The following is a 17389-nucleotide window of genomic DNA, read 5'->3' as shown; positions in this document are numbered from 1 at the left end:
CAGTAAAACGTGTCAACGGATGCACTGTAATGTGTTGTAGATTATAAAAAAAAAAGTCAAATAAAAATTTTATATATAATTTAGAGTGGAAAAGAATGCACGAATACCTCCGCAGGTATGTAATACGAAATTTCGGTTGGAATGAAGAAATTATAAAATGAATTGAATCGATTTTTAGAAGAGAAATTTTAGGGATGCAGATAGCTTCTTCTACTTTTCCGCCTGTTATAAAATCACTGTTCACTCTTCTGGTCTCTATCATTCTCTTCCGATAGAAAGGACAGAGGACGTCGGAATTTCTTTTTTGATCGTATAGTGATGAATTTTATCACTGAAGAGAACGACCTTGCCACAAACGCTAACCACATGTAGCGGTGGATGACTGCTGTGAAGCTCCGTTCCTTAATTCATCACATAATCTTTCTGTCATTACAAACCAGATAGCCCAACAGACCTACTTCAGGATGTGCAATAGTTTAGAAATCGTTTTCCGTATTTCTCGTCCGTTTTCAACTGCGCAAATGAAGGAACGGTTTTCTTTCATTATCACCCATACATTCTCGAAGTATTCATTAGAATTTCATTCCAGAAAATGATGGATCACAACAGGTAACACTTAAACAATGGGTAATATTTCAAAACCACTGCTTTGTTTCCATTAGAAATTAGCAGAAGCTGCAGTCGAAAAATTAGCATTTAAACTCTTAACTTATTAAGGAAACATTACACTGAATAAAAATTACGAGGTAATTAAATACGTATTACCTTAACGTTGAGAGTATACATGTGGTAGAGACAATCAACAGTAGAAGACAACAAGTAATTTGTGTCGATAATTTATCGGTAAACGTTTACACGAAAAACAGGCGACAGCAGATGTCTGGAATAAATATTGCATTTTGCTTTATTGTTAAGCAGGAAAATAATGAAGTAAAAAATATGTGAAATAGAATTTTGAATGCATTGTAAAAAATGTTTGCAGGTTTTAGGTTGTAAAGATTAGATAAAGCAAATTGTGGAAGACTTAATTGTTATTAATACTTACAACTGACAAGTTAAAATGCATTTTAAATTCTATTAGATAACACAATTGACAAACTCCTTAGCGACTTTTAAAGAATAAACTGTGATTTGATACCAGTCAACAATCAACCCTGAAAAGGCAGAAAATTCCCTCCCTGTGTAACTTATTAGTTGCAAGTAGAGAACAACAAGTAATTAATTTCTGTCAATAACCTATCGGTTTACGTCAAAAAATTTCTACACCAAACGTTACTTGTTTGATTCTTTTTCCATCGCAAAACTAAACAATATGAATTGGTGGGGTGGAAGTTTAAATACCGCCTTCCATTCTTGTTAGACATTATTGAATATACTACTGTTGCTTCATCTTGCAACAGTAGTGTATGGTGTAGGCCATTTAAAATAAAAACCTAATTTCTTTTTTATTTAAATGTCTGATGTTGTTCGCTGTTGCTTTCAAATTGGAATTGAATGGAGAATGAAAAATACTCCCAGTGAAGCAAAAAGTTGATGGGCTATAACCGACATAGAAAGAAAAAGGAGAATTGGAAAAGTCTTTCAATTTTCTTTCTTTTAACCCTAACTTTCAATAATTACTGTTAAATGAAAGGTTGCCTTATAGATTCGAACACTGTAAGGAAGTGTTGGACAATAATGAAAGCTACTACGCAATAGCCTAGAAGACATGTCTTAAGTGAAGATTATGACTGAAGTTAATAATTATTTTTCAGACTACACTGAAACTTCAGCTAGCTGCTAGGTACTAACTAACTAACTAGTTAACAAGTCAAATTGAGATAGACGGGATTGGACAGATGAAATGAATCACTGGTGATGAGGAAGGATCCACTCAGTTTGTATGTGTCTTTCCTGTCGTCGTCGATGGGAGGATGAGACGCTACAGCAATAACTTTCTATTTGAGCCGTCATTTATCTCAGCCTCTGTCCTCCAACCTCCGTCTGTCTTGGCTAGCCAACGACAAAAATAGGAAATAACTATATCCAAAAAAAAAATGCAGCCTTCCAGGAAAATTGGCCGAATGTTTAACAGAAAGAATGAGAGGATGATACTGGAATCGACCACGACAAAAGCAACGTCAAGACGAGGATGAACGCTTTTTAATTTAACGAAGCGATGAAGAGGAGGGTCCTCTTCATCGTTAAATCTACCGACTACGGTAACTAATAACTAACTCTCTTTCTACATGCTTCATCCTTTATTAAGTAACTTTCTTTGTGGAAGCGGAGAATGGTGAGAAATTAGTCTCCATGAAATGAACGCATTGTTGCTTACACTCAAATATGCCACAACTCTAAACGGAAAGAAAGCCAAAAATGAGAGTGTTTTTCTAAGGAGAGAGGCAGTTCATAGCATGTCTCTTCTCCCGGAAATTAACGATAAGAGAAAGTTGGAGAGTTGATGTGTGTGTGGAGTCTGCAGGAAATGAGAAATCACTTGGTGATAAAGCTAGTAAGTCCTCTACATTTTCCGCCCCGTTTCCCTTGTACAAACTTGGTAGTAATGAATGTGTATGGTGACACAAAAAAAGAAGGAATTGAGTTGCATTGCAAAATAGATTAAAGTGAAATGATTTTGAAAACTGAAAAGTGGAAAATGAATTTATTGATGGTTATCACAATAAATATCACCATTACCGCTTTTGCCATTAATTACTCCATTCTGATCAAGCGAATTTGTTACCGTTATCTATTTATCACCACTATACAATGGACAACCCTTTTTATTCATTAAATTTCACCATTTAAACAAAAAAAGGAAAAACAATTGAAATTAAAAAAAAGTACTTGCCTGCATAAGCTCTCAATAACCAACACTCTTTTAATTTTGCCTATCCACAAAATTCAATGCAATTGTTCGGCAATATTGGAAATATGTATGTGTGTGTATAAATTTGGGGAAGATGACGAAGACGATGAGAATGATGATAATAGTTGTGGCGTTGGCGGTTGTAAAGAGGAAGCGAAGAGTGGACTTATTTTTAGGCATCAATTGCAAAATTGAAATAAAGCGTGTTGTTTTTATCGAGCAAAACAAGCCAAGCACACCTGTCCATCCTATATCATAATTGTCTGCACTAGAATGATTTAAAAAGAAAACAAAGAGCTTCATATGTATAGACGTATCTATTACTGTGGAAGATATGGAGGTTTAAATATGAAGGTAAGAGACAAACATAAAATACGCCAAGTGTACTAACATTTTTTATACCACCGTAATAGTAGAGATATTTACAAGTCTTTGTTAGTCATTATAAATACTTGCTTTTCGTTGCTGTGTTAGCAATCACGTATTACAAACGTTGTCGCGCATGTCTCATATAAGTTAGTACCAAAAGATGATTGTGCAACAACAGCACAACAACTGAGATAAGTGTAAATTGTTTCATTTAAGTACTCAGTCCTACTTTATCCCTAATTTGCAAAAGAAAATTATGAGATGACATAATTCATATGTAAAATATCTGTAAACTCCACTAAATAAAAACAAATTCAGGAAAGACTATCATCCAACGTAGGAAGAATTAACATTAGCATGAATGGAAGCTAAAAACAAGGACATAAATGGTAGTACTTTAGCTAAAACTTGCAACACAGTTGCATCAACAAATTACAAGTATCAAATTAAGTTGCAAATTGCAGAAGTGATTAATGAGTCGTTTAATTTATTCTTTTTGATTTGATCTCATCACCCATCATCCAAAACCATTTGGACTGTGACCTTTTGATTCTCTTTTCAGTAACTCCTCTTATAAAATAAAATGAATTATTAAGAAAGAAATACAATTTTTCTTTTAAATATATTTAGAATCGGTTGGTAAAAAAAAGAAAAAAAAGATTCGAGCAATTCCGATGTTATTTAACTGAATAGTAGGAATTTCAGAGAAATTAGGACAGAGTTACAAGCAAATAAGCCATAAAATTTCAAAAAAAAGCACACACACAATTTATTGTATCATAAAGAGAATAAAGCTTGAAATTTTGTTGCTTTTAGTATTTTTGGAGAAGAAAAAGATTGCGACTTGAGGATCATCAACTGATGATCTAATACATATCGTCAACAGTGACGATGTATTAGATTTAATATCGAAAGAACAGAAAGAACTTTAAATAAATTATCATGAACTGCGGATCAAGACAAGCTATCTAAATAGTCCAGCTGGGTTTAATACTGACATAGTCATCTTTTATGAAACAATTAAAAAAAGGAACAGGACAGCTAAACTTATGATAATTTTTTAGAGCAAGGAGTAAGTGCAAAATGGGTTATCTTATCATTCGTAGGAGATGACGAGGCCCTCTCAGTTCTACTTTACTAATCTTTCTCATGCGCTTCTGTCTTGTTTAAAATTAATTCCTGTGATTGAATAGAGAAACACGATAGCGATATGCTCAAGTCTGTCTAAATCTAAAATTTTCAAATTTCAATGATGAAAAAAGCCTTAAGATGTGGGCCGAAGAAGAGAGGAAGCTTTAATGCAAGATCATAGAATGACTGCAAGTGCTTGCACTGCGATATATATCAAGAGTTTGTTCCTAACAGATAATAATAGAACATATGGACAGCGTTATCAGTGATAACATCACCTAATCAAATTTTAAACTATTTGCCTATTTGGTTAAAGTCATAAATAATTTTCAAGAAATTTCTTTTTTCCTTCACTCTTCCATGCTGGAAAAAAGATAAAAAAGATATAATAAAAACAGACGGTACAAATAAGTAAGAGTTAAGTTCAATTTGGTTCCAACACAACTAATCAAATGTGAAATGAATGGTTCGATTCGAATTGCTTACTTACATTTTCTTTTTTACTATTTCATTCTGTTCATACGTTATATGCGTCGGTGTAAATTTTCTCTTTTTAATCTCCGATCTGTAGATGAAAGAAAAATCAAATCTGTGGACATTGTGTAAAATGTAACAAAAATGAAACTGGTGAAATAAAACGGATAAGGTGAATAATATTAATGTTTAGATAATAACAAGGAACTTCTTATACTGAATTATATGCGTGTATCTGAGTAGTTAAGTGTCGCATAGTTTGAATGGATGATATGCATAGATATGTGTCGGAAATTTTGATCAAATTACGGCTTCTCTTGTTAACACAAAGTAGTACAATTCTGTGAGGAATCTCAGAGAATATTAACCAGCTGGAGGAAAAATATGAACTGAGAATATCTCATCGCTACCGAGCCAAAAAAGAGAGGGAAAGGATGTAAAGGTATATAATACCACATAACTCATAACATGATTGCATTTAACATATTTAATCACTTTATCAATGAAGTTGCTCAAAAAACATCACACCACATATACCTTTGTTATTTTAAGCATTTAATGATAGATTTACTCACATCAATATCACATCAGTATGTCAATAGAGTCACATCAATATATAGAATCCTCAGAAATGCCTTAAAATATCTGTAGGAGCGGACCGATGATTAAAATAACTACGAAAGATACAAACAGATGGCTTCTTTCTCATTTCTCTTTCATGCAGTTTCGGCGAATATATTAGATATTATGTCAGATAGTAACATTAAGATTTTATGAAATGCATGAAGGGATATCGAACGGATACTGATGACTGTCAACCGTCAACCAAACTGATAAATATCATTCCAATTTTTCCTTCTTCCTCCGTTTCTAATGCATTTAAACATGCATCTCTATGCAAATTAAATGTGAAATTGTCTCTCAAAAATTGCCAACATGTTTTAGTATGCCATATCGTTTTACATCCATAAATATTGCATGTGCAACAAAAACCCACTTTATAAATAGTTCAAAAAATCAAATAAAGAAGTCAATCAGAAGTATGCCATTAACAAAGTACTTTATGACATAAACTCTTCAAAAGAGAAAAAACTAATATTTTTTATTTTTACCTTCGACCTACTAATCCACTGACTCAGTGACCTATTGATATAGATGCTACAAATACTTTATATAAGGACCTTTAATCCTTTTTTCTCTTTTTTGTTGACGAAGTATCTGTACGATTTGATTTGATGATATCTCTAAGGTCTGGTTTGATGACAATTGACAATTATGATAATGAGAAGAGTTAGTGGAAAGTAACTGTATGACTATGTGTGGAGTTTGAATTGTAAGGACATTTTTCTTCCGCTTTTTTACTAGTCACTGTCAGTTCCTAATGATGATAATCAGTACTAAAAGTGATTTAATAAAAATATCTGGGTTTGTTTAATTATCGGGAGAAATGAAAACATGTTTCCCGATTGCGGTTTCACCTATCTCTCTCTCTCCCTTTCTCTCCTTCCCTCTCCCTCGTTATTTGTAAAGTAGAGAAATATAGAGATACACTTAGGGATGAGTCCTAAATGCAAAACTTGAAATACAGAAGACTGAAAGGAATGCACCACACATCCTAATCCTATCAAATCATATTGCAGCATCTGAGGACATTAGCGCCAGTACAACACTCATTCACTCGCTCCTATATTTATTTATTACAAGCAAGAAGAAACAAAAACAAAGATAAAAGTGAAGAAGTGGAGGTGTAGCAGACCGTGGGGCGGTCGTGTAACAACAATATGCATTTTTCAATTTCACTAAGGGAGCAAGCACTGAGTGGCGGCGTTGATCCATCCGGTTAGTATGGTCCACCCACACATTAGCCAAGCACCTATTTCAACTACCCATCATCCACACTCAGTGCATTGCACCGTTCTCTCAGTTCCACTCTTCCGGTTCTAATTTTTCTCCCATTTCTTGTCTCTCTCTATTCCCCGCCTTGTCGTTGTATCATTTTGAAATAAGATCACTAACAGCAGCGAGGGAGAGAGAGAGAGAAGTTAGTTTCCGATTTGGCATCTCTACATGTGTGCGGCAATGGAACGGACATGGTAAATGGAAAAAGACTAAACGTAAAACGCATAGGGCGCAAATGCACACAGGCTGGTACTTCACTACCATGACGACATTGTATATATCTCGCTAAACTAAAGGCAAATAATCCTGTAATTTGTTTATTTTCCAAAAATTCTAAAAGATACCGAAATCACAATGACCTCATCACAAAGAGCTATATCACATCACCTTAATTCAAATTTGTTAATATATGATCTAAAGTTAACAGATAATAAGATAGACTAATATAACATTTGCTGGCAATGCGGAATTGACCACACGGAACATCATTCTCCGTCAAACTTTATCCTTTACAGCACACATTTTTTTCAGACGAAAAGTAAGTCATTGCTGAATTTGCAGAAACGAATGAACCGCAGCTGACATACAACGCACACGTATGTTTGGTATGACAATGGCAGACATGTAAACAGAAAGGGATTAAACATTAAATGTTAAAAATGATTAAACACATACATACACATACACGGACATACACACACATGCATACGTAATTTTAACAATTATAATTACTTCACACTTTTCATATGTTCATAATTTAATCGATTTTATTTTGTTCATAAAATTAAAAAAAAAAAAAAAGAAATTATTTGCTTCACAAAACTTATTGATGAAAATTTAGTTTTATAATTTATAATGGAATTATTCAGATAGTACCATAATTCTACTCTTAGTTTTGCGATGATATGGTAAACATTTCGTGATGGAAGGGTTCAAAATGTATTTTGAATCCTTAGTTCTACTTTGAACATTCAATATTTGAAGATATAAACTATGAAAGGGAAGCAAAATGTCTCTCAGACTTTCGAAGAAAAAGAAAAACAATTTTGGAGAAGGAAACAGTTATGCCATCACCACTTCTCTGATAATCATTTCTTATGAGAGAGAGAGAGAGAGAGGGGACAGACATAAAAACATCGTTGGATTTTGGAAAGAAACGAAGTGGGACGACGGAAATAGAAAGGAAGGAAAGAATGAGGACAGGTACTGGTAGTAGTGATAGCATCCACCAGCAATTGGGAGAATTACGTCGTAATTTTTAATATACAAACAAAATAGTCCAAAGATATCACTTCTACTTTCATCGCAAGATGTTATCTTCCACAGAAGGTTGTCACTTTCATTCACAAAAAAGTGAAATATTACTAGCTGAGTGCTTATAATGAATTTCATTTCTACAGTACTAAACTGTCGTAATATCTTCTATGAAAAAAAGGAAAAAAACTTCCTTTTCTCTCTCTCTCTCTCTCTCTCTCTCTCTATAGACCATTAAAGATGGATAACGTGTAAACTTACACTGTGCATATCGCTCTAACAAAAAAAGTTACTAATAGTACTAAAAATTAAATATGACAAGCTTATTAAAATATCTGTGCAATAACTGTGCACATATGAATTTAGTTTGTCAGCGTTCATTGTAGTTGTTTCCAATTTTCCAATTTAAAATTATCATTTGCAATGAAATAGTATATTGCATGCAGCAAGTTAATTAGCGGTAAACGCTTGTTTTCTTCATTGCACTCATTTCTTGCTTCATTGCATTTCTTGCAATCTTTTCGCTAAATTTTTCCTACTCAAAAAAAATTTTTTTCCAGATGATTTGACATAATGATTTTATTGCAAAAATTTCAGTTTCTTCTGAAAAACCTTTCCTCCCAAAAATTACCGTTCCTTTGATTAGTGAATTTTTTTTTCTAAGGACAGGTTTTTGGGACAACATGATTTTGGCTTGTCTGGTTTTAATTTTATTAAACAAAGCTAAAATTGTTTAACCGGAATTTCCCATGGACACAGTGGAATAGTGCTGAACCGATTGTAAATGAATCTGTATTCTTTACATTTTTTGATTTTGCCTAAGTGGAAATGTGACGAAAAGTTAGTGAGTAATTCAGAAGTACGAATATAAAAGAGTTATCGAAGTTACTGTAAGAAGTACAAGTATGAGAATTAATCTAAGAGATTTGGAGTGTAATTTTTTCATTGCGAATAATTTTTATACACTGGAATGATTCTTTTCTATTTTAAGATCATTTAATTTCATTAAGACTAAATTTAGCACTTAAATTACCATTGCAATACTCTGAAGAGGAAATAACATAATGAGAATTTACTCATTGGAATATCATAAGTAAATTCTATTATCTCTCAATCTTGAATTTGAGTTGAGATTTGAATTTTCATTCATAATACACTGTCAGAAATATATTTGAAGGTTAACTGTTTGTATGCAGATTTCGAAGAAAAAGCTTATTGTCATTGTCACAGTGGTAATAGTTTATTGTTCCTTCCTAACAAAAAAAAAATAAACAAAAATAAAATAAAATAAAAATAAATAAATAAAATGCAAAATTGACACAACTTTATGTGCAATAATTTGTTTAACAAAAGTGACTTATTGTCCTATTATTGCATGCGATAATTTAAAGAAAGACTAAGATTTTCGCTTTCCTATAAATCCTTATGGCATTATCCCCATCTTCCATAATTCAATTTCACTGAACACATTTTTTTTAATTTCAAAATTAATGCTAGCCAAATACTTAAAACTTTTACAAAGCCATAGCCTATTCTCTCCCGTTCATGTATTATCAGTCGTTCTTAATTCCTAGATATTGCTATATGAAGTTACAACGATCAACTGTTAACTCACTAATTAATTTCACTAATCTGATCATATATTTTTTTTTGTTCTTCTTTTGATTTCCTTCTTCTTTTGAATCTTTTATCATACAACAGCATAAATAACTTGTGTCCATTCAAAAATTAAAATTTCCTTCAATTCGTCAAAAAAAAATCAAAGTTAGACGTGAATTTCAAAATTATAGCTTAGCGAAAGCATTTAGCAATCTTTTTTTTTGCATTTCGTCTTAGCAAGATCAATTTCATTACTTCCATGCTGTTGTTTACAAAAGCTTAGTCGAAGTTACTGCAAAGCAAATTAATTATATTGTCAAAATGCTAAGAATGACAAGTAATGTTCGAAAGATGTTGAAATATTGGAAGAAGATAGGCTAATTCGAAATAACGAAGGCTTTATTTACGAAAAGGAAAGCAACATAATGATATAATTTAGAAGCTTGTTAATAGTGGTCAAGAAGGTTGTAAAATAGATGAAATTAAGTGCGCTTCTGGTCCTCTGTATCATCGCCTCTACACGATAGAAATGTATATGTTTGAAATGGATATGACTATTCCATCCTTAATGTCGTTATGCATGTCACCATTTGCCTTCTATCGAGCAGCAGCTAATCACATTGAGAGAAGGAAGAGGAGGAGCGGAATGGTTACCACAGCCAGTGATTGTCTATAGATTTGTGAGCCTTTTGAGTCTCTGCAATTGAATGTCCAGAACTAAAAAGACAAAATAAAGCATGATGATCAGGCCTGAATTGCATGCTCATTTCAGATGAAGATATCATGGAAGAAGTCCCAGCGGGTTTCTGAGGATATGAAATGCATGTTGCTAAAGTTATTTGCTACTGCTATTACTACTGCGGGTGCTTTTCGATTTGGTCCTATGCTTCCAGTATTAATGTCCAAGCCAAGCTTAAGTCACAAAGTATGCTGTGATAAGATAGAACAGAGATCCATTAAATTGAGAAACAGATTGGATTATATGTAAAAGTAAACATAAGGCCACTAAAATGAACAAAATGAAAGAAAAAATGGGAGAATCCGGCGTCCTTTAATCCTCATTTCTATTTTCTTTCGTCGTATTTTCCGCTCATTATAAATGAATTACATTTATTTAAACAAAAGCACATTCTTTCGCATTAATTCATCGAATTGAACTGGATCGGATCGAATCGAGTCGCTCTTTTCAATCTCAAATAGAATGACTATTAATTCCTTCCAGGAGATATGTTGCTACTACTACTGTCTTCAAAATATCCCTCATTTCCTAATCAACATGAAAATGCCATTACTATCGAATGAATAGTTTCTTCTCGTCCTCATTCTCATTCAGTGGCAGTTTTTTCCTCTTCTAGGGAAAAGGATTGATTACGCAACAAATTAAGCAAATATGTCAGCGAAATGTAGATTAAATTATGCAGTTGGGAAAAGGACTACTATACATTAGGTGAGAAGGGGAGCACTTTTGTGAATAGTGAATGGAATGGAATGAAATCGAATAATTCACATTCATTCAATATTCTATCTTTTCTCTCCACTATGCCTCCATTATTTTTCTCGGCGTAGTAATTTCCCTTCCCCGTGATTGATGATCCATCCAGGATTGAAAATTTTTTCTTGCAGTGTCAGGTTTCTGTGAGGTTCATATCTGCGGAAAAATAAATCTGTTCGTCAAATTATGATATTAGATGCGCTTGTTTTTTCGTAATATAGGAAATGATTGTCATATTTGACGAGATACAAGGTTTTTAAATTAAAGCATGAGTCAACAAATGGAAATAATTCAGGAAAATTTTGACCATTGGTACGGTAGACGCGAATTTTGGCTATATGATGTCAAAATCAGACTTTTTTAAACCTTTTTCATACATCACTTCCATGAATAGCCATAATCGTAAGTCTCTTTAAGGTATATTTATCGACACAAGTAATTTTACTTCCAATGAAAGATGTATGAAAAAGGCTTAAGATGCCAAACTATTTCGATTAATTCATCTTGGTGAAGAACTACTGGTGATTTATATTTAGTTCGAATAATTTTTTTTATTCCTTCACATACGATGAAATAAAATTCCATCGTATGTGAAATTCAAAAAATTAGCTTTCGGAAAACTGTAATCTATTACTGATAAAGAAATGATTAGAAGAGGATAAACTGGAACATATCACAGTTTCACATCGTGCAACACTTCCAATTATCCTACATTACGCACAATATCAGAATTTTTGACACCAAAAACGAGGAAAATAATTTCGACCATCTCCTCTCAAATGAATAGAATACGTAATTTAAGACTGGATTAAAACTTCTGAATAATTAGACTTTCTGAAAATGAATAAAATCTTGATATTAAAGTTAAAATTACGTGTAAATCATTGACATTAAAAAAAAAATAATCCGATTGTTTAAAAAAAAATTCCGTCATCCAATCAGAAAGCATGCAACGGAATTGCTCTAGTTAATTTTAATACAATTTAGTCATAGAAATAATGAATGAGTCGCTTTGTTGGTTTAAAATGTGAATCGATGATAGAACCATCTACGCAATAGCATTAGCGCACGAAATAGTGGGCCGAGAATGACGTATTTTGGAGGATTAATGGCGAGGAACCTCCGAAATTACCCTTTTGCAAAATAAACACAGTGTGAGCCACTTCATTGTGCAATTGATATTTACATATGGATATGTATGTGCAATTGCTAGAAATGTTGCGCTGTGCCACAACCGCACTAAGCATAGTTTGATATGACTGACTTTCGCTCATTTCCAATTTTGATATCACTTAGCAAATGAATCATGCAAAGAACTTCTTTTCTTTTTTGGCAAAATATAAAAAAATTCATGGAGTGAGAGGAAAAGGAGAAAGAGAAGAGATCGGTTCAAACTATTTAGCCAAGTTGAAACTTTATCGGAAGAGTTAAAGTGTTGGAAAGGCAAGTGATGCAATATTAGACATTTCTATTTACATTTGCATTTTTATGAAAACGATCACTAAACTTATCAAATTATATTTCGTTATGATATAAACTTCCAAATATAACTCTAACACTAAAGAGGAACTGAAGCACATTATGTACAATCGCTGTTAATTAAAATGTAAAAGAAAATTGTATAACATGTTTTACATTAAAATTTGCAAAAAAAAAGAACAGAAAAATAATACTATTTTTGAAAGTCTATTTCAGATTTGCAACTAATCTTTAAATGTTAAAACTTGAACAGATAGAATCGATAGCGAAAATTCCTGTATTCAAAAGCAACAACAAACTTTCGACGATGCCGTTTATAAAATTTTCATGTTTCATCTGAAAATCTAACGTGTTAATGGCTTTTCAAGTGCATCAGAAAGAAAAAAGATATGTTCCAGTAGTTATGTTGAAACAAGATTGATTGATAATGAATCGGTTGATAATCAGCGATGGATTGAAAAGGAGATATCAAAGGGAAATTAGTTGTGATAAGATAGTAAGCATAACTTCAAAATTATTCATAATTCTTTTTCAGTTTCTTAATTAAATCTTCGACATTACCAGCTTGCATATAAATACGAGATATTTGCAATTTCGTTGTTTTCTTCAAATGTGAGAAGACAATTCTCCAAGCACACAGTTTCACTTCTACTTTTCGTCTTCATCCAACCTGTTATCTTTTCTCAGCTTGGTATCTTGAACTTCCAACAATCTATTCTCATTCAATTTCCGTCAGTAATGCAAATGCAGATTTCATAACATCACCATACTTTATTAAATTGTCGATTTTTAAAGTTTTTTTTTCAAAGAATTCTGCTTCTTATTCCCATATTTGTTAAGAAATTCTGAAAATAAGTTAAAAATTAAACCGCATAAAAGTTTGATTGCTAACGTTCTCCAGCTCAACTGTAGTTTCAATTAAGTAATTGGTCAAACTTTACTCAGACCTATTTAAATTATTCCAAATATATATTTCGTAAATGATTCGAATCATGTTATTTACTTTATTCAAAAGAGTTCAATAATGTTTAAGGAGCATTAATTCATGTCAAATTCTTTCTGCAATCTATTAATGGTCAGCTTTTAGCTACAAAACTTCCACTGATTGCAACAAAAAATTGATTTATGGTACAGCCATTATCGCTATACTTTCGGAAATTATTTACAGGAAAAAAGGAGTGACAGGCAATATCATAGCACTTTATCTCAAATTTGGTATTATCAAGTTCCAACTTTTATTTATTAAATGTTAGTTTCATTGAAAAGAAAGATCATCTATTTGGTAATCATTAAAATCTTTTATTCCATTTGTCAAATAAACAAGTAGAAGCCGAGTGTCAGTTCCACTAAAACAGAGAAATACACCCATCATTCAACCTCATTCACATAAAATTAGAAATTTTTTATGAATTAACCATTTAGGAACAAATCCAAATGCCAACACAACAAATAAAAACACGCATGAAGTCAGAAATAAAAATTTAATCTGATGAAATTGAAATCAGGCTAAAATTTTCGAGTTTAGTTTATATCTTACATAAAATATAAAATAAAAGAATGTGAAGTGTCAACAAAATACTATTCTTAACAGAAAGCATGTTTTCCTCTTTCTCTTTCATATAAAATCAATGGATGTAATAGGATGAGTACCAATTCCATTTACTCATTAAAATGACTCATTTTAATGAGTAAATGAAGTTGATAGTCCAGTCAAATCCAACATCAAATAATTAGCAATGATGATGGAAACATTTATTCTGCAAATAAATTGACACATAAAGAAGTGCGCGCATGTTATGACAGTTCAATAAATTTAGAGAAATTTTCAATAACACGAGTAATAATACAGAAATAGTCCATCGTTAATATTATTTGCAAGGATGGATACAAGAAAAAGGATACTGTGCTCATCTTTCAAAATTCCTAAATTTCTTTGTTTATAACAATCATATGATACAATCCATCAGAATGAACACATTTTCAAGAGATTTATATGCAATGGAATGTATATAGAACGGATTTTAATTAACCGATCGACAACGAATTTCTCTACTATATACATATGTATCTTTTACGAAGATCAATAATATACCGATCCTACTGATAAATCCCAACGACTATAATCAAGCATATAAATTACTTTTATCTTAGCGGAAAAAACAGACTTCTACTGTCTCTCCTTTCTCTTCCTGCTTTCAACCATTTCATCACGTTACATGTTAACATGGGCCATCAAAGATATACGTTGGGGACGAAAAACAGAATCCAACATGTTTCTTTTGTTTCTCTGACACTACAACCAGATTTTTATCTTAAAATATATCTCATTTAACGTTGCTAAGATGTGTAGGATTCAATAATCCACGAAAATGCAGGTTACAGAATCCAAAGAGCCTACATCCCAAATAGTAAGTATTGAAAGATTGTTTAAACTCCACACAACAAGTAAACTCAAGATCACAATTATATCATATTTTAGTTTTTAGTGAATTTTTCTCGACATATGTTAATCGAAGTGATCAAAGTGAAAACCTGTTAATCATTAAAATGAAAAAACCTAGATACATATTTAAAGCTTGAAATTTTTCGTACCTTTTCCAGGGTTGCACGACCATCAAGATCGATGACAAACTAGGAGAATAAATGTTAAAACATTCGGAGACCACTATTTTTGCAAATGTCTATTCAAAATCTTATTATGTTCTAACTGTTATGAAAGCATCAGAGGTATACAATCTTGTGGCAAGATGTCACCGTTCGAAGGTTGCTATTGCTTCATCCCATGGTCCATGTTTTGTACTGAAACATACTGGATTTGGTGAAATACTAAATTTTTTCACAAAAATGAACACTTCATTCGCAGGAAAATAAAAAGAGGGACAAATTCTAAATTTTACTGAACTTTTGATATTCTTTACATAGCGAAAACTATATCTTTCGTTTGAGGGAAAATTCTAAGGTAAAATGCAAAAACCTTGAAGTCTCTCGTACCTTTTCCAGGGCTGCATGATCATCAAGATCGATGGGCAAATTAGGAGAACAAATGCTAACACAAGTACGTAAAGGACACTGAGTGAATGGGAAAGCTGGTGTAGTGCACAGAAAAGTAGAGGAGAAGAGAAAATGATCAGGATTAACGACGATTTTGACCATTTCCTGTACAATATATTACGCATTTGTGGCCAGTATGAAAAAAGAAGCATGGAAAGAGCCAGAAGACTAAATGCAGATTCATTCGATGATACCCGTGAAACCAAACAAACTGAAGCTGCTAAAGAAAGATTGACCGATAATATCGTTGAAACCCTGCAAAGTTATCAATTTTTTCTAGTAAATTCTGAGTCTAGAATCGTTTGATTTCTACAATTTGGAATAACAATAGCAAGATGCAGCATTTGTGTTTATGTCAATGAATTCTGTGTGAAAATTTGGAGAAATTAGCTATACATGTTTAATTTGAATAAGTGTTGATTTCACTGGCTTACTATTAGAGACATATGGTACAAACAAATTTTTATTTTCCCAATCATTTGATTAGAAAAAAGAGAGTATGACTTACAGTGGCGCAATCATCGCGTAGTCATGGAAAACAAAGCTCGTAAGAAAGAGTATGAAAGACATTGCGTATATGGTATCTGTACTAATTGTATCCGTCAATGTCCTTAAGAAAAATTTTTCGAATTATGCTTTTTATGCACAAACGAAGACTTCTAAATCTGTTAATGATATCTAAAATGATGGATAAATTTCAAATGGTAAAATAGAACAAACCTAATAACGGGTGTCAACACATAGCCAAAACAAAGAAGCGTAATGAAAGTGTAGAAGTGATCCTGAAGATTCCTCGGTCTGATCATATACAGATAGATAGTGTACAGAATCAAGGCAATGGCAAATATCAACGAAAAATGCTGGACGAAACTTATAGAACTGTTTTTGATGGAATCGAACACCAAATAATAAAATATAATAGCATTAGAGTGAAGCATGACAAGACTGGCACCGCATACTGCTTCCACAAATGAGTATTCCACCACTGTTACTAAAATTAGAATTCGACAAGAAAAAGAAATAAATTCCATGGACATTATTTAAGTGAAGGCAGAAAAGAGATCAGAAATGCTGAAAGAAATTATTTGAAAATTCGGAAAGCTCGGACCAATTATATAGTTAACATCTTCCAACGAAACCTATCCATACTGATTTATAGATTGCTGTGAATTGACATTTAAATTCGGAAATATTTCCAAATCTACCTGTCCGGAGACTATATCAGTAACTATCAACTGATTAAAACGAAACAAAATAATGTTGAAAACGTCAGTAGTCAAATCTTTATATTATCACATTGGTTAGATGCAAAGCGAATAAATTTTAATACCTACATCCTGATAGAGAGGAACAGGAAGTAGTTGGAGTAAACTCACTATTCGTTCTCAATTCCTTCAGAAACTCACTACCACCACTGTATTCATCTTCAAACGGTTGTCGTTCATACAATATTTTCCGCCACTTCTTTCCCTTATTCTGTTCGCAACAAACGCTTTTTCTTCCACCCATCGACCTCCGGAGGGCATTCAGTTTGTTACCTAAAGCACGGCAACCTGTAGCATTATTACCGAGATTTCCTCCCCCTACCAAATATTTCGGATGTACAGAAATGAGGTATGGCATGTATGGGTGGATATATAAGACTTTATGAACAAGTAAATTGTAACTTGCACTTGAAACTTCAAAGAAATGAAAACAGAAGTATTGGAATGCCCGGAGAATAATTTAAGGAGCGTCCTGTTTGAGGTGTTCAAAAAATTACTAATTTTCCTTGTCCTCTATGTTTTGCT

At 32.6% G+C, this 17389-nt stretch overlaps 1 protein-coding gene across 1 annotated transcript; it reads right to left on the bottom strand.

Annotated features, from left to right (window-relative positions):
• Positions 1-15298: 15298 nt before the first annotated feature.
• Positions 15299-17108, bottom strand: Bm5863 (Uncharacterized protein; the record flags this gene model as incomplete). The annotated part of the gene is made up of 5 exons (XM_043075113.1): positions 15299-15347; positions 15540-15854; positions 16108-16209; positions 16320-16590; positions 16976-17108. 5 exons carry the CDS (start codon positions 17106-17108, stop codon positions 15299-15301), a joined length of 870 nt encoding a protein of 289 aa, XP_042931047.1.
• Positions 17109-17389: the final 281 nt, after the last annotated feature.

Source organism: Brugia malayi, assembly GCF_000002995.4.
Source record: "Brugia malayi strain FR3 genome assembly, contig: Bm_v4_ChrX_scaffold_001, whole genome shotgun sequence".
NCBI classification, from domain to species: domain Eukaryota; kingdom Metazoa; phylum Nematoda; class Chromadorea; order Rhabditida; family Onchocercidae; genus Brugia; species Brugia malayi.
This window is presented reverse-complemented; position numbering and strand designations above follow the sequence as displayed.